Source organism: Saccoglossus kowalevskii, chromosome 22 (genome assembly GCF_978046115.1).
Source record: "Saccoglossus kowalevskii chromosome 22, keSacKowa6.1, whole genome shotgun sequence".
In the NCBI taxonomy this organism is placed as follows: Eukaryota; Metazoa; Hemichordata; class Enteropneusta; family Harrimaniidae; genus Saccoglossus; species Saccoglossus kowalevskii.
The window spans coordinates 1114894-1141204 of NC_140662.1; the positions used below are offsets into that span (position 1 = coordinate 1114894).

At 36.7% G+C, this 26311-nt stretch overlaps 1 protein-coding gene across 1 annotated transcript in view; it reads right to left on the reverse strand.

Annotated features, from left to right (window-relative positions):
* Positions 1-26311, reverse strand: part of LOC102809027 (nephrocystin-3-like) — a 43447-nt gene that overhangs the window by 11261 nt on the left and 5875 nt on the right. The window contains exons 2-19 of the mRNA XM_085495602.1: positions 23144-23545; positions 22013-22138; positions 21196-21343; positions 20354-20497; positions 17389-17522; positions 16654-16838; positions 13899-13988; positions 12296-12437; positions 12034-12189; positions 9476-9694; positions 7139-7282; positions 6514-6611; positions 4976-5300; positions 3116-3280; positions 2689-2789; positions 1978-2201; positions 1703-1791; positions 1192-1430 (exon numbers count right to left, since the gene is read on the reverse strand). Of these exons, the coding sequence (XP_085351728.1) occupies positions 1192-1430; positions 1703-1791; positions 1978-2201; positions 2689-2789; positions 3116-3280; positions 4976-5300; positions 6514-6611; positions 7139-7282; positions 9476-9694; positions 12034-12189; positions 12296-12437; positions 13899-13988; positions 16654-16838; positions 17389-17522; positions 20354-20497; positions 21196-21343; positions 22013-22138; positions 23144-23464 (3050 nt within the window). The 5' untranslated portion in view covers positions 23465-23545. The remainder of the gene's footprint in view (positions 1-1191; positions 1431-1702; positions 1792-1977; positions 2202-2688; positions 2790-3115; positions 3281-4975; positions 5301-6513; positions 6612-7138; positions 7283-9475; positions 9695-12033; positions 12190-12295; positions 12438-13898; positions 13989-16653; positions 16839-17388; positions 17523-20353; positions 20498-21195; positions 21344-22012; positions 22139-23143; positions 23546-26311) is intronic.

A 26311-nucleotide genomic window follows, 5' to 3' on the forward strand; every position in this document is an offset into this window, starting at 1 on the left:
TTCAGCCAGAATTAATTTTCGCTGAAACAACTTTTTGTGTGTTTTGTATGGAATTTATTTTCACTGATTTTTGATGAGTTGAATAAACAAGCAGCCTATCGGCTGAGATAGCTCCGCTGTTAGCAATGCACATTTCAATTAAAGAACTGAAGACATCATTAGAAAAATGAACAATATGAATAGTATCAAAGCAATCGGACTTACAGTTTTTAACAAGAAGTCGAAAATATCACTTTTTACCAAAAATTACAAAAATATTCACCAAAATAAATTAATTAGAGAATTGAAGATATCATCACAAAATGGACAAATCTGAGAGAGGTCCACATGTAGTACCTATATATGTAATATCAAAGCAATCGGACTTGCAGTTTTTAACAAGAAGTCGAAAATATCACTTTTTACCAAAAATATTCACCAAAATTAGAGAATTGAAGATATCATCACAAAATGAACAAATCTGAGAGAGGTCCACATGTAGTACCTATATATGTCATATCAAAGCAATCGGACTTGCGGTTTTTAACAAGAAGTCGAAAATATCACTTTTTACCAAAAATGACAAAAATATTCACCAAAATTAGAGAATTGAAGATATCATCACGAAATGAACAAATCTGAGAGAGGTTCACATGTAGTACCTATATATGTAGTATCAAAGCAATTGCACTTGCGGTTTTTAACAAGAAGTCGAAAATATCACTTTTTAGCAAAAATGACAAAAATATTCACCAAAATTAGAGAATTAAAGATATCATTACAAAATGAACAAATCTGAGAGAGGTCCACATGTAGTACCTATATATGTAATATCAAAGCAATTGCACTTGCGGTTTTTAACAAGAAGTCGAAAATATCACTTTTTACCAAAAATTACAAAAATATTCACCAAAATTAGAGAATTGAAGATATCAACATGAAATGAACAAACCTAAGAGAGGTCTACCCAAGGTACATATACACCAAGTATCAAAGCATTCAGGCTTGTAGTTTTCAAGAAGAAGTCGAAAAAGTAAAACATTGACACGGACGACGGACAATCACTCATATGATAAGCTCCGCTCGACAAAGTCGACAGCGGAGCTAAAAATATAGAAAAAAAGTATATTCACTGAATATTATTTTCACTGAAGCATCCCTTCAGCGAAAATAAATTTCAAGCAGAGATATTCTACAGTATACAACACCTACTTTTCTTGTTTCTGGTACAATACAACCATGGCATCCAGTATTTTTGCTACATTCTGATGATCACATCCATAAGCATTCTCACTGATTTCTAGTGACTGTTTATAAAGTGCTTCTGCAGTAACAAATTTATTCCACTGTGCATGAAGTCCTGCAAGCTGATACAAGGCACCAGCAACACTGGGATGGTCTGGATCCAATGATTCATAAATCTCAAGAGCTTTCTGAAGAGGAGCTATAGCCTAGTAAAGAGTCATACAGGTTTTATGATGGAGCTCAGTTTGAGTGAAGAAACTAAGAAGTAATCATCAACATATATATAGCATCACATTGCCAAACACAAAGTAATTATTTAAATATATTGCTGGATATAGATTCTGTGACAATGTCAAGTCTGTGCAATAAGGGTCAATTTGAATTTAATAATTATGGCCATCTATACAATTAAGAATCACTAACTTTATTGCTTGGCAGCACACCAAGTTATTACATTGGTAAGTGAATATATACTTACTTCTTTAAGTAATCCAAGATCTTTTAAAAATCTTCCAAGAGTTTCATAGATTTCAGCAATCCTTGGTAAAGTAATTAATCCACCAATCACTGGCAACACAGAACAAGAATAAATATGACAGGAATAAGGATGATGGGAAATATCACAGATACCCAAGGCTAGCTGTGTACTACAAATTAGTTTCTATATCTGTGGTGTCCTTCAAAAGGAAATGTAAACGCACTTTGTTCCAGGTACATAATCAACACATCAAAACACATTAAAAATTGACTTACTTTCTTCACATTTTTTAATAGTATTTAAATAAGCAGTTGCCATGGTAGTTTTATCAGCACCTACATATTGCCAATATCTTATCAATTCAGCACAGCGCCCTCTAGTGTACAACTTTCTGAATACACACAGGTTACTAATACACTTTGTTAACTCTTCTTTGTTGGAAGTACTCTGAATCAACCAAGGAAGTTCATCAACAACTCTCCAGGTAATAAGACCAGGTCTGTAAATAATCACACAGGGCAGTCAGATATGACTCTCCAGGTAATTAGACCAGGTCTGTAAATAATCACACAGGGCAGTCAGATATGACTCTCCAGGTAATTTGACCAGGTCTGTAAATAATCACACAGGGCAGTCAGATATGACTCTCCAGGTAATAAGACCAGGTCTGTAAATAATCACACAGGGCAGTCAGATATGACTCTCCAGGTAATAAGACCAGGTCTGTAAATAATCACACAGGGCAGTCAGATATGACTCTCCAGGTAATAAGACCAGGTCTGTAAATAATCACACAGGGCAGTCAGATATGACTCTCCAGGTAATTTGACCAGGTCTGTAAATAATCACACAGGGCAGTCAGATATGACTCTCCAGGTAATTAGACCAGGTCTGTAAATAATCACAAAAGGCAGTCAGATATATTGTATCAGACTATATTAGACTGTTTACTGACAGTGACACTTCTACCAAATAAGAACACTTACTGTAAAGACATAGAGTAAAAGTCTATTAACTTCTTCCTGGCAAATAACAACTCTTTTTGAAAAATACCAGAGCAGTAACTTAGCTGTACTGCTTCTCTGGCCTATAGAACGAATAGAAAACTATGTCAATTCTTGCTGGAGTTTTAAAATGAAAGGTTGGCTAGAGATAATTGTGATTGACTAGCAGCCATCATGGTTAATGGGCAGCCATTTTGGTTGACTAGCAATATTCATGATTTTATAGTTGAGTAACCATCATGGCTGAGTAACAGTACTTGTGGTTGACAAGCAGTTATCATGATTGACTAACAACCATTATAGTTGATCCATGGTAATCAAGGTTGACTAGCAAGCACTGAGGTTGATTAACAATCATAACAGTTAAATATACATTCAACTAGTTCAGCCACATAAAATAAATACTAACCTGTTCATGCTCAAATGTTAATAACCCTGATTTACAAGTAAGAATATGTCTGTCTTGTAATGTAAAATTAATTGGTGACCAGAATGACCATGTAAGGTCTGGAAGTATCTTCATTATCTCACACTCAGATAGACCATTCCTTGAAGCATAAATAAACTGCATAACCTAATAAAACACAATATATTCGTGCATATGTTTACATCTACAATGGTATATGAATTGTACACAAGTTTAATTGTAAATCCCAAAGATGAACAAGTAATGAAAGACATGGTTGACAGTACCTCTCACCCCCCCCCCCACACAATAACCACATCACAATAAATTGTATATGTACCTTCTTCCTTCCACAAATGATAGTATAGTACATTGTATAGTATTGTATATTTTATTTGGCACGAAATAATGCATTGAATTACATTATCTATGGTCAATAAACATACAACAACAAGTAACAAACATCAATAACAAATAAAACAATAAGTAAGCAAAGAAATATAAAATATTAGTAGTACATGTAATAAGAAACAAAAGTAAAATTTAGATATTGTTAGACATTATAATTTGATGAACAAATTTTCCGAGACTGTTAACAGTGAAACTATCATTTGAGGTAAATAATTTTTTAAGTAAGTTATCCTTGGATAATTCTTGAATTTGTTCATCATAAACCGAAACCATATTTAAAAATTCTAAACGACTATTCTTAATTTCGATATTTTCACAGTCCATGAATGCATGAGTTTCACTGCCAACAGCCCCTAGATCACATTGTGTACAAATTCTTTCTTCTGGAAGTATTCCTTGATATCTCAACTTTTCAATTGGAAGTGAATGAGCTGAAGTTCTAAATCTAGTTAAGCTGGTTCGATGTTTTATATTTTTCATAAGATCCAGGTATGGCTCAAATTTGAATGCTAATTTTATTTTGTTGTATGTTCGTAATTTGTTATTTTCTGTTTTTTGTAGACTTTGCAACCAAATTTTTTCTACATACAATTAATTTAACTTTGTTTTAAAATTTGAAATATCAATCCCAGCTACACTAGTTTCAGTAATTTCAAGCAGTTTATTAATAAATGCTGTCCAAGTATTACCAGTACTATTTTTTTCTTGGTTGAAAGCAGAACACACCAATTCATTACATTTATAATTCTTAAGTCTTTTCCAGAATTTCAGCATATGTGTGCAGAGTTCAATAATGATAGGGTAGCATCTCAACTCTGCTCTGACAGCATTATTGCTTGCTTTCTTATGTACACCCAAGACCTGCTTACAGAATTTGATGTGAAGCTGTTCAAATTGGGTTTTGTCACTAAACAATTTTTCAATGAATGCTTCATTAGTAATAATACTATTTTGTTTTGTTTTGTACAGTTTAAAAGTGAAAGCACCCCATACTTCTGACCCATACATGATAATTGGTAACACTGTACTTTTAAAAAGATGTATGGCATTTTGGGGGGAAACAGTGTGATTCCCTAAATTTAAAGTTTGTCTAAGTGCAATGATATGGTGAACAATATGGTATGTAAATTAAAACAGATTTGAAAACAGAACAGCAACTGTTTTATATATACGAGCAGCATAACCTATAATCTATGTAAATATTACAGTTGGGGTAGGGTAGGACTTACCACATGTACACATTTATACACAGTACAGAAATACAAATACAATGTATATACTATGCATGGTATATGGTGTATATACTATGTATATGGTTTATACTACATTTGGTATATGATTCATATGGTATATACTACAGAGAGGATATGGTTTATACCACCTAGTATACCAAGTAAGTTACACCATTTACCTAGTGGGTGAACAATAAATAAAACTAAACTATTGAAATACCTTTTTGAACATCCCTTTACGAGTAGCATCTTCTCTTTGGATTTCCAATGATTCCATGACATGTCTATATAACTCTACAACATCTGGATACTTGAGACATGCATCCAGTCTTTCTTTGACTGTTTTACTGCTACATCCTTTCACCATTTCATCCATAAGTACATTAAGATAGAGAGGATTCCTGGTACTGGGTGTACGACAATGCGCCAGAATCCGAGATTCATGTTCACTAGAAAGTTTGAAGTTGAAAACTCCTGATAAAGCAAGTAAAAGCTCCTTCACTTGTTTGGATGAGAAAGGCTCCAAGTGAATGGTTGGCCAGGATCTGAAAACATAAATTGATCAATGAAGTAAAGAAGATGCTACAAAAGCGAATAAAAACATGAAAAAGGATGTCAATACAAGTAACAGTTGGAGGGGTCAACAAGTCATTGAAATGGCACTTTTTCAAATAAGCTAAGCCAGACATTCTAAAGAAAAGGGTGGATTATGTGTAAACGAAAACAATTTCATACAATTGCAGAGTATTAAGGCAATAACCTATTGATAGGACGATGGTCTTTATTATTATTCATTTATTTCAGACAGAGTCCATAATATGCATATATGCAAATTAGTTAATTATTATGCATATACAAATCCCCACATGTTACAAGTTTCAATTCATTTTAGCAAACTTGTTAGGATACAAAGCAACAAGGCATGTAACTAGCTAATATGTGAAACATCACTCCCAGAACAATGTGTTACTTTAACTAAAAATATGATACTGTAAAATACTTAGCTGGAATAAATTTTCGTTGAAAAGACTTTTTGGGTATTTTGTATGGAATTTATTTCCACTGAATTATTCCTTCAGCGAAAAATAGTATTTTACAATATGTTAAAGGAAAATATCCTGTTTTCACTCTCCCTCTCAATTTGAGGATACTGGAGAGTCTTAAACAAACATATCTACAATGTAACTGAGCTTTAAGGACAAACAAAACTCAGGGGTGAGAGTCTATTGTTTACTGATTGAGTTTAAAACAACAATAACTGTTTTTTGAACCTGTTACTGTTCAAATATAACCACATAAGAATGACCAAATTTTACCAAAATATTGTTTACATGGGCAAAGTAACCTGAAAGCTAAGGAATGAGTAGTCATAATTTTGTTGTAATAAGTCATGTGATGGTCACCACAGAAAATTATTATTTATGAAGCTATGGAAAATGTCACATAAAATCAGTGAGAGGCTTAGCCTCTCAAGAAGGCTATGAATTTGACATTTTGCCCAGGGCCCTTGATTGCCATCTTGTACCATAATCCCTGTGGTGCGCTTAACAAAAGTGGATTTAAATAGATTAGCCATCTTTTTTCATTTGCAAGTGATTTAATGTACAATGACATTATATAGCGTCTATGCTCAGTGTTCACATTATGGCAATGACATTACAAATTAGCACTAATGACATAATAATTGAATCAATCAACAGCTATTGTCTCTCAAATTTTGGAAGCTAGCCTAAATTCTTATTCTCAGACTGTACAGACCTCCAAGCACTAGGACAGTTGTCCATATCTACAGATACAACCACCCTTGTATCAACTGCTAAAGGATCTAATAACCATTTCAGATTTGTCTCAGCATTCTATGGATAAATAATATAATAGTATGTAGTGTTATGAACACAAGTCAATATGAGATAATATTTCAGAAAAGTATTGGGGCAGCAAGTTAGCAAACTTCTCTCATTCGCTGATTTAACCAATTACAATTTTGCATACTTTTCAGTCCTGTAAAAGTTCATAACTTATTTGATGGTGACAAAATGAAGGGTAATATTCATATTGTGGGTCATCTGATTTTGTCAAAACCAAATAGTTTGGCGAATTAAGTGTGAAGTTAAATGACTGTCAGATTCATGTCAGATTCACATAGGATTCATGTCAAATTCATATAAGATTCATGTCAGATTCACATAAGATTCATGTCAGATTCACATAAGATTTATGTCAGATTCACAGCTGCTAACCACAGCACCAACCAGTTGACTTCATTGACTATGTAGCAAATAGAGACACCATGGAAGGCTTGGTATGGGAGTTAATTAGAAGTTAACTATACACTTGATTATACATGTATATAACCTGTTGATTGATTGCAGTAAAAGTGTACCTGAAGATTATCTATGGCATCAATGGCAAGTACTACACCACCTGGTAACCTGGCTGATACTTTCTCTAACCATTTAGGAAACTCTTCAAGAAGTCTACTGGGATCACATGTTAAAGGTGGAGGTGTTGTCACATGCTGCATCAACTACAATAAATATAACCAAGCATTCAATTGAAAGCTATGTCAACTGTTTATCAATATGTTTTCATATTTAAAAAAAAAAATTGGTAAAAATGTTTCAAAATTGCTGTAAATACTGTCTCTGTAAAAATAGAGTGTAAAAAGAGTGTTTTTGAATAACAAAATGTCAGGTATTGATCTCATTGTTGAGGGGTCGCCATGGTATGTATGGGAAGTGGTCATGGTTGCTATGGGTGATCATGTTGAATGGAAGACGGTCATGGTTGCTATAGGAGGTAGTCATATTTGCTATCAGTGAACAGGTTGTAATGGATGATAATATATGAAAGATGGCTATGGTTTCTATGGACAAATGTAATGTTTCACAAAATGTTCACTGCATGGGAATAGTTGTTGATGTGCAGTTGCTAAGGACATGGTTGTTGATGTGCAGTTGCTATGGGCATAGTTGTTGATGTGCAGTTGCTAAGGACATGGTTGTTGATGTGCAGTTGCTAAGGACATGGTTGTTGATGTGCAGTTGCTATGGGCATAGTTGTTGATGTGCAGTTGCTATGGGCATAGTTGTTGATGTGCAGTTGCTATGGGCATAGTTGTTGATGTGCAGTTGCTAAGAACATGGTTGTTGATGTGCAGTTGCTAAGGACATGGTTGTTGATGTGCAGTTGCTATGGGCATAGTTGTTGATGTGCAGTTGCTATGGGCATAGTTGTTGATGTGCAGTTGCTATGGGCATAGTTGTTGATGTGCAGTTGCTATGGGCATAGTTGTTGATGTGCAGTTGCTATGGGCATAGTTGTTGATGTGCAGTTGCTATGGGCATAGTTGTTGATGTGCAGTTGCTATGGGCATAGTTGTTGATGTGCAGTTGCTATGGGCATGGTTGTTGATGTGCAGTTGCTAAGGGCATAGTTGTTGATGTGCAGTTGCTATGGGCATAGTTGTTGATGTGCAGTTGCTATGGGCATAGTTGTTGATGTGCAGTTGCTATGGGCATGGTTGTTGATGTGCAGTTGCTATGGGCATAGTTGTTGATGTGCAGTTGCTATGGGCATAGTTGTTGATGTGCAGTTGCTAAGGACATGGTTGTTGATGTGCAGTTGCTATGGGCATAGTTGTTGATGTGCAGTTGCTAAGGACATGGTTGTTGATGTGCAGTTGCTATGGGCATAGTTGTTGATGTGCAGTTGCTATGGGCATAGTTGTTGATGTGCAGTTGCTATGGGCATAGTTGTTGATGTGCAGTTGCTATGGGCATAGTTGTTGATGTGCAGTTGCTAAGGACATGGTTGTTGATGTGCAGTTGCTAAGGGCATAGTTGTTGATGTGCAGTTGCTATGGGCATAGTTGTTGATGTGCAGTTGCTACGGGCATGGTTGTTGATGTGCAGTTGCTAAGGGCATAGTTGTTGATGTGCAGTTGCTATGGGCATAGTTGTTGATGTGCAGTTGCTAAGGGCATAGTTGTTGATGTGCAGTTGCTATGGGCATAGTTGTTGATGTGCAGTTGCTATGGGCATAGTTGTTGATGTGCAGTTGCTATGGGCATAGTTGTTGATGTGCAGTTGCTATGGGCATAGTTGTTGATGTGCAGTTGCTATGGGCATAGTTGTTGATGTGCAGTTGCTATGGGCATGGTTGTTGATGTGCAGTTGCTATGGGCATGGTTGTTGATGTGCAGTTGCTACGGGCATAGTTGTTGATGTGCAGTTGCTACGGGCATGGTTGCATGGTTCTGATGAATGTTTAATATTTAAATGACCACCATTCAAACAACATGATTGGTCAGTCAGAAGAGAGTGAGAAGTTCATCACTCACAGTCATGGCACAATTGGACCCCTTGTGATCAATGGAGGCTCCATCATGGAATGTCATGACAGTATATGGCTAAAGGCTACCAAGTAAATAGATAAATAAGTAAATGTGATGTAATTTGTCAAAGTGTGCTGTTTACCTTCCTTCTACATGACAAATAAACAAGTTACTGAAAGCCCGAGTCATTGAGATGACATAGTCCCTGTTATTGACATTATATACTATGAAGGCACTGAGAAAGTTTAAAAGCTTAAAGTACTTTTGGGTTTAATGCAATAACAATAACTTCAAAAAATAACAAAATAAATAAATAAAAGTATATTTATAATATACAGCAATATTTTGTATTTTGTAAAAAATTGAATCAAACCACATATATACCTGCGCTGTCAGTCGTCTTGTCATATGTACTGGATCAGCACTTATAGTTTGTTGACCTCCAACAAAATGATACAATACTAGCGTACTTGCATGTTTGTTGTTCAGCGTACTAATCCACTTGGCTAGCAATAATGATTTACCAGAACCAGGACTCCCACTAATTAGTAATGGTGGTAGTGGTCCAGCAGCTGATACATAGTCATTCAGCTGACCATAATGCTGGAAATCAAACAAAATCAAAGACATCTTAGAAAGAACTCCCATGTGCTGAGAGTATTGAAGACACATTAATTCAAAATTACTTGTACTTGAGATATTGATGAAATAGCTGAAAACTAATTATGTAAATCAGGTAACTGATATGAACAGATTTGAATGTAAAACTAATAAGGCCTGCGTAATGTAATATCTATGTACCAAGTTTCATTGAAATATTATTAGAACAAAAAACTATGAATTATTATTAAAGAATTAATATGAACAAATTTCAACAAACAAACAAGCCCAGGGCTCATCACATGGCACTAAACACTCCAACACATAACACTACACACTCCATCTCATGGCACTAAACACTCCATCACATGGCACTACACACTCCAACACATAACACTAAACACTTCATCTCATGGCACTAAACACTCCAACACATAACACTAAACACTCCATCTCATGGCACTAATCCAACACATAACACTAAACACTTCATCTCATGGCACTAAACACTCCATCACATGGCACTACACACTCCAACACATAACACTAAACACTTCATCTCATGGCACTAAACACTCCAACACATAACACTAAACACTTCATCTCATGGCACTAAACACTCCATCACATGGCACTACACACTCCAACACATAACACTAAACACTTCATCTCATGGCACTAAACACTCCAACACATAACACTAAACACTTCATCTCATGGCACTAAACACTCCATCACATGGCACTACACACTACAACACATAACACTAAACACTCCATCTCATGGCACTAAACACTCCATCTCATGGCACTAAACACTCCATCACATGGCACTACACACTCCAACACATAACACTGAACACTCCATCTCATTGCACTAAACACTCCATCTCATGGCACCAAGCACTCAACCACATAACACTGAACACTCCATCTCATGGCACTAAACACTACAACACATAACACTAAACACTCCATCTCATGGCACTAAACACTCCATCACATGGCACTGCACACTCCAACACATAACACTAAACACTTCACCGCATGGCACTAAACACTCCAACACATAACACTAAACACTCCATCTCATGGCACTAAACACTCCATCACATGGCACTACACACTTCAACACATAACACTAAACACTTCATCTCATGGCACTAAACACTCCAACACATAGCACTAAACACTCCATCTCATGGCATTAAACACTCCATCACATGGCACTACACACTCTGACACATAACACTAAAACACTCAATCTCATGGCACTAAACACTTCACCACATAACACTACACACTCCATCTCATGGCACTAAACACTCCATCACATGGCACTACACACTCCAACACATAACACTAACACTTCATCTCATGGCACTAAACACTCCATCACATGGCACTACACACTCCAACACATAACACTAAACACTTCATCTCATGGCACTAAACATTCCATCACATGGCACTACACACTCCAACACATAACACTAAACACTTCATCTCATGGCACTAAACACTCCATCACATGGCACTACACACTCCAACACATAACACTAAACACTTCATCTCATGGCACTAAACACTCCATCTCATGGCACTAAACACTCCAACACATAACACTAAACACTCCATCTCATTGCACTAAACACTCCATCTCATGGCACCAAACACTCAACCACATAACACATAACACTGAACACTCCATCTCATGGAACTAAACACTCCAACACATAACACTAAACACTTCATCTCATGGCACTAAACACTCCAACACATAACACTAAACACTCCATCTCATGGCACTAAACACTCCATCACATGGCACTACACACTTCAACACATAACACTAAACACTTCATCTCATGGCACTAAACACTCCATCTCATGGCACTAAACACTCCAACACATAACACTAAACACTCCATCTCATTGCACTAAACACTCCATCTCATGGCACCAAACACTCAACCACATAACACATAACACTAAACACTCCATCTCATGGCACTAAACACTCCACCACATAACACTAAACACTCCATCTCATGGCACTAAACACTCCATCTCATGGCACAAAACACTCCACCACATGGCACTAAACACTTCATCACATGGCACTAAACACTCCATCATATGGCACTAAACACTCCATCATATGGCACTAAACACTCCATCTCATGGCACTAAACACTCAATCATTTGGCCCTTAATGCTGCATCAAACACACTACCCTACAATATGGACTGACACACTACTGAATACATTCTCTTCCCAGGTAATATTATTCATCACACAATCAGAATAACCTGACAGGTTAGAAAAATGTTTTCATCGTACCTTTTCTGACCCTAAGTCACATGTAGCAAAGGAAGCACGACTAAATGCCTCTAAATGTTCATAATCATTATGTGAATCCCAATGTGTACCACTACATGAATCAATATCTTCATTATAACCTTCATCTTTACTCTCTGTAAGCTCTATACCAAGTTCCTAATGAAAAACATGAAAACATCAATTATTCATAATGACATAAAACACACAATATAATGTTGCAGCAATGTGTCATCTCCACTCTATGTATACCCCATGGACTCACCAATTTAACAATCCTTTCTAGCTCTACATATGCTTGTTTTGTTCCCCTTAATGGATTCTCATAGTTATCAATCACTTTGGCTTTACCACTCTCTTTCACCATATTCTTCAATTGCTGTGCTTCCCCTTGACGTGATTTACACCTATACAAAAGACGATGTTCTTTTTAAGTTAGTTTCAATGTAATTGGATCTTATAAAAATATTTTATTGTCATTAAAAAGCATACATATGAAAAGCTTGCCAATTGGGAATCTAGACATTAAATGATGAATGAGGGTTAAACTAATGATCGACTCACTGCCTGACAATCTTTTCTTTCCATGGCAAGTGAGAATAAAAGTCCTGAAACAACCAAAAACTTGGTGGGAAATACTGTAAAATTTGTATTAGAAGCTGCATCCCTAATAGAAGCCGCACTCATTCTTTTTGAACGATTGAGAAGTAAAAATTCATCATTTCTCATATGTGTAGCTGCTCTAATAGAAGCCGCATCCCTTCTATTGCATTGTACCATTTTATTAGAAGCCGCAGCTAAAATTTAGGTGGAAAAAAATCTTACCAAAAATTAACAATAGGATCATCATAATTACATGAAAAAATTAATAAATATTCATATTCCTCAAATAATAATACATGTACTGTATTAATGTTCCTTTAAAAAGAATGAATTGTATAAAAGTTCCCAAATAGTACAGGAATATAAAAACAAGCAGCCTGTCGGCTGAGATAGCTCCGCTGTTAGCAATGCACATTGCAATTAAAGAGCAGAAGATATCATTAGAAAGTATGTATAGTATCAAAGCAACAGGACTTGCTGTTTTCAACAAGAATTCAAAAATATCACTTTTCACCAAAAATAATCATCAAAATTAGATAATTGAAGATATCACCATGAAATTAACAAATCTGAAAGAGGTCCACATGTAATATATGTAATATAAAAGCAATCAGACTTGCAGTTTTCAACAAGAAGTCCAAAATATCACTTTTTACTAAAATTTTTTAAAATATTCACTAAAATTAGAGAATTAAAGATATCATCATGAAATGAACAAATCTGAAAGAGGTTCACATTTAGTACTTATATATGTAATATCAAAGCAATTGGACTTGCGGTTTTTAACAAGAAGTTGAAAATATCACTTTTTTTCAAAAATGACAAAATTATTCACTAAAATTAGAGAATTGAAGATATTACAAAATGAACAAATCTGAGAGAGGTCCACATGTAGTACCTATATATGTAATGTATGTATATATCGAAGCAATTGGATTTGCGGTTTTTAACAAGAAGTTGAAAATATCACTTTTTTTCAAAAATGACAAAAATATTCACTAAAATTAGAGAATTGAAGATATCATCATGAAATGAACAAATCTGAGAGAGGTCCACCCAAGGTACATATACACCAAGTATCAAAGTATTCAGGCTTGTAGTTTTCAAGAAGAAGTCGAAAAAGTAAAACATTGACACGGACGACAACAGACAATCACTCATATGATAAGCTCCGCTCGACAAAGTCGACAGCGGAGCTAAAAAGTCATCCAAGATCATAGATATATGCTTGATCAATTTAGCCTTATGTTGTATAGTTTACTTACCCCCGATATGATGGATTTCTGAAGCAAAATATTGCTGGTTTATTGCCAGGTATGTTGAGATAACCATGTTCATATTCATCTCGTGTAAATCTGAAAAATGAATAAAAGTGTCTGATTAATAGTTTGCAGCGTTTATCTTCCTTCTGGATCTCTCTCTTTCTCTCAATGTCGCACTCACTCAACTGATGATATTCTTTACTCTAATCACAAAAGTCTTAAATTATGTCAGATACTGATATTGTTATGGCTATTAAATTTAAGCCAGAACAATCCCGGACACTTAAAAATGAACATACATACTGTTATTTCCTACAATTTGTGTAATGTTCATACATGTAGATATCATGTCAAAGTGTAAACATTGGTACATTCCTCAAAGCTTACAACATAGGTGCTACAATATGAACAAAGAGTATTCAATGTGAATAATTCAATGATGAATAACAACAATCAGGCCTTTGCAATAATTCTTCATCCTATGTTCAATTGTTTACTTACCTATTGTCGTGTTCCCCTAGAAATGCCAGGAATATTGAAGACTGTTGAATTGTTTACTTACCTATTGGTGTGTTCCCCTAGAAATGACAGGAATATTGAAGACTGTTGAATTGTTTACTTACCTATTGGTGTGTTCCTCTAGAAAAGCCAGGAATATTGAAGACTGTTGAATTGTTTACTTACCTATTGGTGTGTTCCCCTAGAAAGGCCAGGAATATTGAAGACTGTTGAATTGTTTACTTACCTATTGGTGTGTTCCCCTAGAAAAGCCAGGAATATTGAAGACTGTTGAATTGTTTACTTACCTATTGGTGTGTTCCCCTAGAAAAGCCAGGAATATTGAAGACTGTTGAATTGTTTACTTACCTATTGGTGTGTTCCCCTAGAAAAGCCAGGAATATTGAAGACTGTTGAATTGTTTACTTACCTATTGGTGTGTTCCTCTAGAAATGCCAGGAATATTGAAGACTGTTGAATTGTTTACTTACCTATTGGTGTGTTCCCCTAGAAAAGCCAGGAATATTGAAGACTGTTGAATTGTTTACTTACCTATTGGTGTGTTCCTCTAGAAAGGCCAGGAATATTGAAGACTGTTGAATTGTTTACTTACCTATTGGTGTGTTCCCCTAGAAAAGCCAGGAATATTGAAGACTGTTGAATTGTTTACTTACCTATTGGTGTGTTCCTCTAGAAATGCCAGGAATATTGAAGACTGTTGAATTGTTTACTTACCTATTGGTGTGTTCCTCTAGAAAAGCCAGGAATATTGAAGACTGTTGAATTGTTTACTTACCTATTGGTGTGTTCCCCTAGAAAAGCCAGGAATATTGAAGACTGTGTAATTGTTTACTTACCTATTGGTGTGTTTCCCTAGAAATGCCAGGAATATTGAAGACTGTTGAATTGTTTACTTACCTATTGGTGTGTTCCCCTAGAAATGCCAGGAATATTGAAGACTGTTGAATTGTTTACTTACCTATTGGTGTGTTCCTCTAGAAAAGCCAGGAATATTGAAGACTGTTGAATTGTTTACTTACCTATTGGTGTGTTCCTCTAGAAATACCAGGAATATTGAAGACTGTTGAATTGTTTACTTACCTATTGGTGTGTTCCCCTAGAAAAGCCAGGAATATTGAAGACTGTGTAATTGTTTACTTACCTATTGGTGTGTTTCCCTAGAAATGCCAGGAATATTGAAGACTGTTGAATTGTTTACTTACCTATTGGTGTGTTCCCCTAGAAAAGCCAGGAATATTGAAGACTGTTGAATTGTTTACTTACCTATTGGTGTGTTTCCCTAGAAATGCCAGGAATATTGAAGACTGTTGAATTGTTTACTTACCTATTGGTGTGTTCCCCTAGAAAAGCCAGGAATATTGAAGACTGTTGAATTGTTTACTTACCTATTGGTGTGTTCCTCTAGAAATGCCAGGAATATTGAAGACTGTTGAATTGTTTACTTACCTATTGGTGTGTTCCTCTAGAAATACCAGGAATATTGAAGACTGTTGAATTGTTTACTTACCTATTGGTGTGTTCCCCTAGAAAAGCCAGGAATATTGAAGACTGTTGAATTGTTTACTTACCTATTGGTGTGTTCCTCTAGAAATGCCAGGAATACTGAAGACTGTTGAATTGTTTACTTACCTATTGGTGTGTTCCTCTAGAAATGCCAGGAATATTGAAGACTGTTGAATTGTTTACTTACCTATTGGTGTGTTCCCCTAGAAAAGCCAGGAATATTGAAGACTGTTGAATTGTTTACTTACCTATTGGTGTGTTCCCCTAGAAAAGCCAGGAATATTGAAGACTGTTGAATTGTTTACTTACCTATTGGTGTGTTCCCCTAGAAATGCCAGGAATATTGAAGACTGTTGAATTGTTTACTTACCTATTGGTGTGTTCCCCTAGAAAAGCCAGGAATATTGAAGACTGTTGAATTGTTTACTTACCTATTGGTGTGTTCCTCTAGAAATGCCAGGAATATTGAAGACTGTTGAATTGTTTACTTACCTATTGGTGTGTTCCCCTAGAAAAGCCAGGAATATTGAAGACTGTTGAATTGTTTACTTACCTATTGGTGTGTTCCCCTAGAAATGCCAGGAATATTGAAGACTGTTGAATTGTTTACTTACCTATTGGTGTGTTCCTCTAGAAATACCAGGAATATTGAAGACTGTTGAATTGTTTACTTACCTATTGGTGTGTTCCCCTAGAAAAGCCAGGAATATTGAAGACTGTTGAATTGTTTACTTACCTATTGGTGTGTTCCCCTAGAAAAGCCAGGAATATGGAAGACTGTTGAATTTCATGTCTTCTAGTGTTAAGTTCCTTCACTATATTCTCTTCATTGAGTTTTGCTTGATCGTCATATGATATGTGAATCATTGTAAACAATCTACCATGTAATTCACATGTCTGTTGAAGTGTATTGAGGTAGTCCTAGAGTGAAAACATGAATTGTCATTTCTCATATTTTAGTATGCAAAGCTGATTGGATGAGAGCTGGTCACATGAGACGAAATAAATCACAGTAGTATGCCATAATAAGCATGCAAACACACTGTTGAATGACAAGTACGCCAAGCTGATTGGATGAGAGCTGGTCACATGAGACAGAATATATCACAGCAGTATGCCAGAATAAGCATGTAAACACACTGTTGACTGACTAGTACGGCAAGCTGATTGGATGAGAGCCAGTCACATGAGACAGAATATATCACAGCAGCATGCAGGAATAAGCATGCAAACACACGCTGACTAGTACGCCAAGCTGATTGGACTCGCTACATTTTATCACTAGTACTCGCTAAATTACCTATTTTCTGAAAAGTACACCCATACTTTTCACCCGTACTTGGCTCATTTTGGTACATTTATATACCTCCATAATCTTAATCTTATCACAATCTTGAGGAAAAAACAACAAAGTTTGATTGAGATAGTTAGGAGCTGTGAGTTGAGATGAGTAATGTGATAGTTAACCAACCTTGTTCAGTATATCCACTTCAGTGTGCATATCTCTGGGGGCTGAGATGTATATTCTGAGATTTGTACACTGCATAGTTGGTGGAAAGCTGGTTACTGTCTGTGCTAAGGTGGCAGCAACAGCATTCCAATCCTCTGTGAACAAAAACAAATATGAAAACCGATAACATGACATTGTAAAAGTCCTGAATAGACAGCCAGTCATGTGGACTAATTTAATGTATATGTGCTGTATGTACCATGTCAGTGTAAAATACATCGCAGGTGTGCAATATATCATAGGTCAGTATGCAATATATCGTAGGTCAGTGAGCAATATATCACAGGTCAGTTTACAATATATCGCCAGTCAATGTACGACATATCGCAGGTCAGTGTGCAATATATCATAGGTCAGTGGTGTACAAAACATTGTAGGTCTGTGTAAAACATATCGTAGGTCAGTCTGCAATATATCGTAGATTAGTGTGTAATATATCGTAGGTCAATTTACAATATATTGTCAGTCAGTGTACAACATATCACAGGTCAGTGTGCAATATATATTGTAGGTCAATGGTATACAATATATCGTAGGTTAGTGTGCAATATATCACAGGTCAATGGTGTGCAATATATCGTAGGTCAGTGTATAATATATCACAGGTCAGTGTGGAATATATCGTAGGTCAGTGTACAATATATTGCAGGTCAGTGTACAATATATTGTAGGTCAGTGTACAACATATCACAGGTCAGTGTGGAATATACGTATAAACTCATAGTTGCTGTCGACATAGGAAGTAAAGTAAGCAAGTAACACCAAATAAACGGCAAGGTAAAGACTACGTCTAATTATAGTAAATACGTACTGCGTGCGTAACTCGAACCAGCGCTCATGTACGGCACCTAATCGCCTAGCTTCACGCCACTACACGTCTTCCCCTCGGCCACCGGGCATCCCCAAAAAAGGATGCTTAATAACCGAGCTTATTACGTGCAGAGAACACGAAACCCGTCCACGCGATCCGCGCCACACAGCGTGGCCAGAATGTGGCAAAGGCCTTCAGATCTGGCTGTAGTAGGATGGTGAAAGTAATGGTACAGCATTATAACAGTGAATAAGTACTGAGAAATAATTTTAAACTCATAGTTGCTGTCAACATAGCAAGTAAAGTAAGCAAATAACACCGAATAAACGGCAAGGTAAAGACTACGTCTAATTATAGTAAATACGTACTGCGTGCGTGACTCGAACCGGCGCTCGCGTACGGCACCTAATCAACTAGCTTCACGCCACTACACGTCTTCCCCTCGGCCACCGGGCATCCCCAAAAAAGATGCTTAATAACCAAGCTTATTACGTGCAGAGAACATGAAACCCGTCCACGCGATCCGCGCCACACACAGCGTGGCCAGAATGCGGCAAAGGCCTTCAGATCTGGCTGTAGTAGGATGGTGAAAGTAATGGTACAGCATTATAACAGTGAATAAGTAATGAGAAATAATTTTAAACTCATAGTTACTGTCGACATAGGAAGTAAAGTAAGCAAATAACACCGAATAAACGGCAAGGTAAAGACTACGTCTAATTATAGTAAATACGTACTGCGTGCGTGACTCGAACCGGCGCTCGCGTACGGCACATAATCGCCTAGCTTCACGCCACTACACGTCTTCCCCTCGGCCACCGGGCATCCCCAAAAAAGAATATACGTAGGTCAGTGTGTAATATATCGTAGGTCAATGGTGTACAATATATCGTAGGTCAGTGTGCAATATATCGTAGGTCAATGTGGAATATATTGTAGGTCAATGGTGTACAATATATCGTAGGTCAATGGTGTACAATATATCGTAGGTCAGTGTACAACATATCACAGGTCAGTTTGGAATATATCACAGGTCAGTGTACAATATATCACAGGTCAGTGTGCAATATATCGTAGGTTAATGGTGTACAATATATCGTAGGTCAGTGTACAATATATCACAGGTCAGTGTGGAATATATCGTAGGTCATTGTGGAATATATTGTAGGTCAGTGTACAATATATTGTAGGTCAATGGTGTACAATATATCGTAGGTCAATGGTGTACAATATATCGTAGGTCAGTGTACAATATATCACAGGTCAGTATGCAATATATCGTAGGTCAATGGTGTACAATATATCGTAGGTCAGTGTACAACATATCACAGGTCAGTGTGGAATACACGTAGGTCAGTGTACAATATATCGAAGGTCAGTGTACAATATATCGAAGGTCAGTGTACAATATATTGAAGGTCAGTGTACAATATATCGTAGGTCAGTGTACAATTTATATTGAAGGTCAGTGTACAATATATCGAAGGTCAGTGTACAATATATATCATAGATCAGTGCACAATATATCATAGATCAGTGCACAATATATCATAGATCAGTGCACAATATATCGTAGATCAGTGTACAATATATCGTAGATCAGGGTACAATATATCATAGATCAGGGTACAATATATATCTTAGATCAGTTTACAATATATCGTAGATCAGTGTATAATATATATCATAGATCAGTGCACAATATATCGTGGATCAGGGTACAATATATCGTTGATCAGTGTACAATATATATATATATCATAGATCAGTGTACAATATATCGTAGATCAAGGTACAATATATATAATGGATCAGTGTACAATATATATCGTAGATCAGTGTACAATATTTATATATCATAGATCAGTGTACAATATATCGTAGATCAGGGTACAATATATATAATGGATCAGTTTACAATATATCAGGATCAGTGTACAATATATCAGGATCAGTGTACAATATATATCGTAGGTCAGTGGTGTACAATATATCTTAGGTCAATGTGCAATATATCACAGACGTACACTTGCTATGTTAACGTTATGTCCCCCTAACTCATTAGAAATTATGCAATAACCCACTTTACAGGGATCATTAGCATTGCATACTTACCTTTATTAACAGTTGTAAATGGTCCTTCAATGTCACCAAGACTGTGTGCAAATTCTGGTCCTTTGTACATGGGTTGTAGTTGAGTAGTACTACCTATAGAGGGCTCACTTTCTAAAGCCGTCCACCAATCACCAGGATTACCACCTATATTAGATATAAATACTTGTCAGTGACATAACCTTGATGTTGATTAGTGAAAACCAATCAGAGTTGTTAATCAGAATTGTTAATTAGTCACTGTTTTATATTACCAGTTTTCAAAGGTTGTTACTAAAAGCAGGGATAATGCTGCACTCAATCAATGAAGTGCCATGGGACCTCAACTAAACTTTGCCAACATACCACTATTTTTGATGTTTAGCTTATTAACATTTCCTGTCATTTAATGTTTTCAGTCCCATACTACCACTTCATACAAATCAGTTTCTGTCATGTGTTGTCGAATGGCTTCACCTGCACTGATGTCCTTTCACCAGATTGGTCAAGTATGGCAATAACCAATCAGAATGCTGTGTAGTACTTTTCCAAAAATTTACGACAAACGTAAATGCAATGTAAAGTATTTATTAATCATGGCTATAGCAGCTCATTGTCGAAATGTTTATCTATTCACATCCTATCCATGATATTTTCATTATTCAGAAAAGTAAACAGTAAATCTAAACGATGACAAATTTGACAAGCCAGTCACATTTGAGGCACTTCTGAAGGGGTGGGTATTTAGTTGAACTTTACCCCAAATACAGAAATCATACAATAGTAGATGGGTGCTTGATCATCAGTGACATCGGTGCTAATAAGGTGCAAAAATGTTTTTACGTGTAAACTAATATAAATATTACCAACAATATCTCCAAGTCTTGAAATAGTGTCCACATTGTCAATATTGGCTCCATTAATACCAGGTGTACTCTTTTGAATTTTATTTTCAAGTTCTCTTTTGGCTTTCAGTAAGTTTTGGATTTCTCCTTCCTTGGTTTCTCGGAAAATCTGAATGAAAGAATACATTAGAGTTATAACCTTGTTAATCTCAGCGTTCAGGTGATAATAAAAAAAAAGTTTGATTGAAAATATTGTTATACATGTATTATAAAAAAATGTGCATGGTAATCTGCCTTAATGTGTCTCATATTAGTAAAGAACTACAAAGAATAGGTTTAAACTATTTGTGAAAAAGACACTTGCTTAAGAAATTATAAGTTGTTATAAAAAGGCAAGCCAGGTGAATGCCAGCTTGGAAGTTAAGTTACATTTGGATTGTATTGTATGTTGTTTGGCAGGTAAACTACTTGTATGATGTTCCAATTAAAAACTGATAGCAGTAATCTGCTGATATGTTTAATATGCTAAAATAATTTCTTTGAAAAAGTTCCACTGTACTTTAGGAACATGTTGGTGGTTAACTAATGCACACTCAAAAAACAAAACAAAGCATGCATGCCTACCAAAAAGGCATTGAGAACATGAATGTATGTTTCTAAGAATGAGTATTAACAGTGAGGTGAATTAAAATATAGTCAGGTTTTTATTGGTTGCTATGGGCACAGTCATAACTGCAAGGTGTCAACAAATATCTGGCGAAACATATTACAGTTCATGTTGAAGCCCTTCCCAACTTGTGTACAGTAATAACATACTTAATTTGTTAGGGTCTCTTACCTTGAATTGTCTTTGTACTTTGTCTCGTTCATTCTCAAAAGTAGCAGCTCTTTGTAATGCCTGGTACTCTGCATCAAGAGCCATATCTCTCTCATAGCGTAGCTTGGCACATGTTTTCTGTAATGCCTAGATGAAAATACCATATTATGTAAGTTGGTTAGTCTTGGCTGCAATTGTATTTTCACTATATATATATATATTCTTGTGTTTGTATTAATAAGTATGACTCATGAGTGCTCAGTATAGTAAAACAATGTACACACAGTAATCCAACATGTTCAATATCACATTTTTGTCTGTATGTTGACAAGCAAACAATGCTACTCTGGTGGCATTTTTATCTTTTCTTAATAAAAAGTGGTTGCCAGTTGGTTAAGTTTCATCAAAATTAAAAAAATACCTCAAAAGTTAATGCTACCAATTATGTTTATATATACTAAATTGAAACAAAATCTGCAAAAGTGTATCTGAAAAACAGGTAGAATAAAAATGGCCTCCAGTCGGCTATTTTGAATTAGACTGCCAAACAAATTGATGTGCATCAGTAACCCAGTATGTGAGATGTTTCCAGTTTGATAAATATCAGTCTAGGGGTGGCTGAGAAATAATTGACGACTGTGACACAATTGATTGATCAAATTTGGTGATTTTTCAAAAATTTCAAGTTACAAGCAATATAAGTTTTTGTTGAACATTCACATTTCACCATAGATTTTTTGTTTTGTTTAATGTTAACTGTTAATTTAAGTTTGAGTTACTAAATTTGAACTTTAAACAAAATCTATGTTGCCCATAACTTTTAATTTTGCCACTACTATGACTTTCCATTCATTTCATTATGGGCAAAGCAAAAATCAAAGAAATTGCTGAAAAAAGGGGGAAAAAATTATGTTCCTAGCATGGGTTTTTATCTCCCTATCTTCCACTTTTTAACCACTACACTATGAAATTTATTAATAGAAAATATATGTATAGGGTTGATCAACTGAATATTATGGGAGTTATCACGCCCACAAAAAAGGTTAAGTGCCCACAAGAAAAGTTTACAATGACAACACTGGGCGATGAGATATTTTTCCACTGCTATGACTTTCACTTCAAAGCCAAGCAAAAAATTATTACAGTACCAACCTGAAGTTCTGCTCGAAGGCGCCGGTTTTCACTCTCCAGCTTCTGTTGTTTTTTCTGTAGCTCAGAAGTTTCATTCTGATTACTAATCTTGTACATTTCAAACTCCTTCCTAATCTTCTCTACTTCTGTATTCTCCAGATCCACTGAAAGAGCAGATCGAAGACTCGATCCCTTATTACGGCGTATAAATGAGGGTCCATTTCGTATTGACCCTCTCAACGTTCTACGTGGTTTGACCTCAATTGGGATGCGTTTAATGACACCATTATCACTAATGAGATCACCATCTTCCTCTTGCATAAAAGAACTTCCAGTTCCCATAGTAACTACTGATGTATGTGTTTACTAAAGTAAACATTTGTTAACTGGTCTTTTGCTTGATTCATTTTTTATTTCATTGACCTGTAATTAGATACACATGGTGTTAGCAGGTTCAAAATCAAGTATCATGAATGGGAGCACAGGATGGAAAAACGAGCACAGGATGGAGACAATGCAGATTGGGTCAGTTTGTGACTGCGATTTATAGTGGGAACACATTTTAATATCCTATTAAGTTTTTTATAACAGGTTATCAGAGATGAACAAACTGTTTCAATAGTTCCGCGGCAAGGATCTGAAAATAAGACAGTATTAGACATGGTTCCAACAAAGATGTATACTGTAAAATACTTTATTTTAGCTGGAATTTATTTTCACTGAAAAAAAATTTGGGGTGTTTTATGTGGAATTTAATTTCACTGGTTTTTGACAAATTGAATGTAAAATATAGGAAAAAAGGTATATTCGCTGGATTTTATTTTCACTGAATCATTCCTCCAGCGAAAACAGTGAATATTAATTCCAAGCGAAAATAATGCAGATTGGGTCAGTAAATAAAGTATTTTACAGTAACTTAGACAGTATTGATAATATATGAGAAAAACGAACTGTCCCAATATTTTTCAGACATAGGTGGTTAACTTAGACCATGGAGGTAGAAAATAGAAGGAGTGAGGACGCTATTGTTTCCGCTGGCTTCATGATGCTTTCGATTTGTTTACTCAGTACAAATTGTAATTAGTTTGCAAACACGCTGTACAATGTCACAGTTTTTCGGCTTACGTGTTTCGGCTGTATTCGGAAGCTTCACGAAGATTCTCAACGCACTGCGAATGCCCAAACAGATAACAATAATACAAAATGCAGCGAAATACGTACGCTGAGTGTACTCAACGCGCGAAATCTATTACAACAAAAGGCACGATTTTCGACATCTGCACAGTTCTGCACACCAATGAAAAATGACTCGTCAAAACATCTTGTTATAATCTTATCATGTATCTTTAAATTTCACTGTGGAAATTTGCGGGATTTTTTCAATCAATGTCCAAAGTTTGACGACTATTGCGATGAAAAATATCAGAAAAGAAGTAATCACACATCATGGTAGCGTCCATATGCAGAATGTCCGGTATCTACAAGTGTGAAATGACCTTTGTGATCCGATAAAGGTCATTGCACATGCACAATTCTTTTATTTATGGTTTGCGCATTCAATTTTATAGACGATGTTTAAACGTAATTTATTTTTTTCTGTTCAATTCTCGTTTTCTTGTGTAGTTAAGCGGCTATTATCATTCAGATAAAATGACTTCTAAACAAATCAATAAGTGGCTTAACCAGACCGAAGACAAAGGATGTTTATAAGATTAACATGGGCTTAAATTAGGCGAGGGTTCTTCGAACCCGCCTATTCACATAGTTCATACCCACCATAGACTCCAGTCAGTCAAAATGACTATTTTGAACTGTAGGCATTAATCAGCGATTCTGCCGGTGACGGAGAGATAGAATCCAGGTCAGGGGAAGCCCCATGACCTCAAGATTCTTTTACCCCTTACGTCACGAACCCACGTGACCGAGGCCACCTGGCAACGCCACAGGTAGCCGTCCATCACTCTGGTTCCTTTCTCTCCGCCTCGAGGACTTAGACCAACGCGACGGAAAGAGTGGAGAGGTTGGGGGGGACCTGGAGTCTATGGTGGGTATGAACTATGTGAATAGGCGGGTTCGAAGAACCCTCGCCTAAATTCACTACGTTCAATTACCCACCATAGACTCCAGTCAGTCAAAATGACTATTTTGAACTGTAGGCAGAGTCAGACACCGATAGGTGGCGGGTTTTTCCGAGCAAACAGAAAAAAAAGGAGAATGATGAAAGACTTTCCCCCAGTCCGGGATGAAAAACAAACCCAAAGACCTAAGTTAAGACCCAAGAAGGGTGGCGTCTCACCTTGCCTGTGCTGTCCCAGAAGCAAGAAGCCAATGCTGCTGTGGTGACAGGGTTCGGTGTGCCCGAGAAAGCTAGACCCAAGCCGAACTCGGGGGTGATAAGCTTGAAGTAGGACCGAAACAGTTCGCATGAGGGCGTAGGTCGACAGAAGCGAAACCTGGGAGCTTCCAGGAAGTGCTAGTGGAACAGCCAATCTGCCCGCAAAAATGCAGAGACTGACTTATCGCCTATGCGCAGAGGCCCCTGCAGTCGTTCGGGCTGGGTCAGCAAACAAGGCCTGACCCGCTACGACAGGGCCTAACCTGAAGAGACCCTGCTCAATAGATTGGGTGTCTCCTAGGTAGTAGTTGATGAAGACGTTCTGCGTTCTCCAGAAGCTTGCCCTCAGAATGTGTTTGAGGGGGGCACCTGACGCTAGCGCTAGTGAGTTAGCAATCGCACAGACCTCATGTTCTTGTACTTGGTGTCTCTGCAAGGTCTGTGTTGAGGAGGATAGTGTATTATAGACCTCCAGTACAGTCGCAGTAATCCACCTGGGGATGGAAGTCGGGGAAACCGGCTTATCCCGCTTGTCAGGGCCGTAACACAAAAACATGTGTTTGGTTCCCCGTCTAGAAAACCTGGTACGGTTCTCGTAGCAACTCAGCGCTCGGACCGGGCAGAGAAGCAACTCCTCCTGATCTTCCGGACTGACAATATTTGCCAGCCGGGGGATGACGATCGGTTGAGGATCGTGTCCTGGGATTTGGTTCTTGGCGAGAACCCGATTCGTGTCTTAGTACAACTTGATCGCCCATAAAAGCGGCACAACCGTCCGCAAAGGATAGTGCGCGCCTAGCTTTGACCGGCGCCTACCTGAGGCGAGGGCCAGTAGGAAGACTATTTTCCACCTC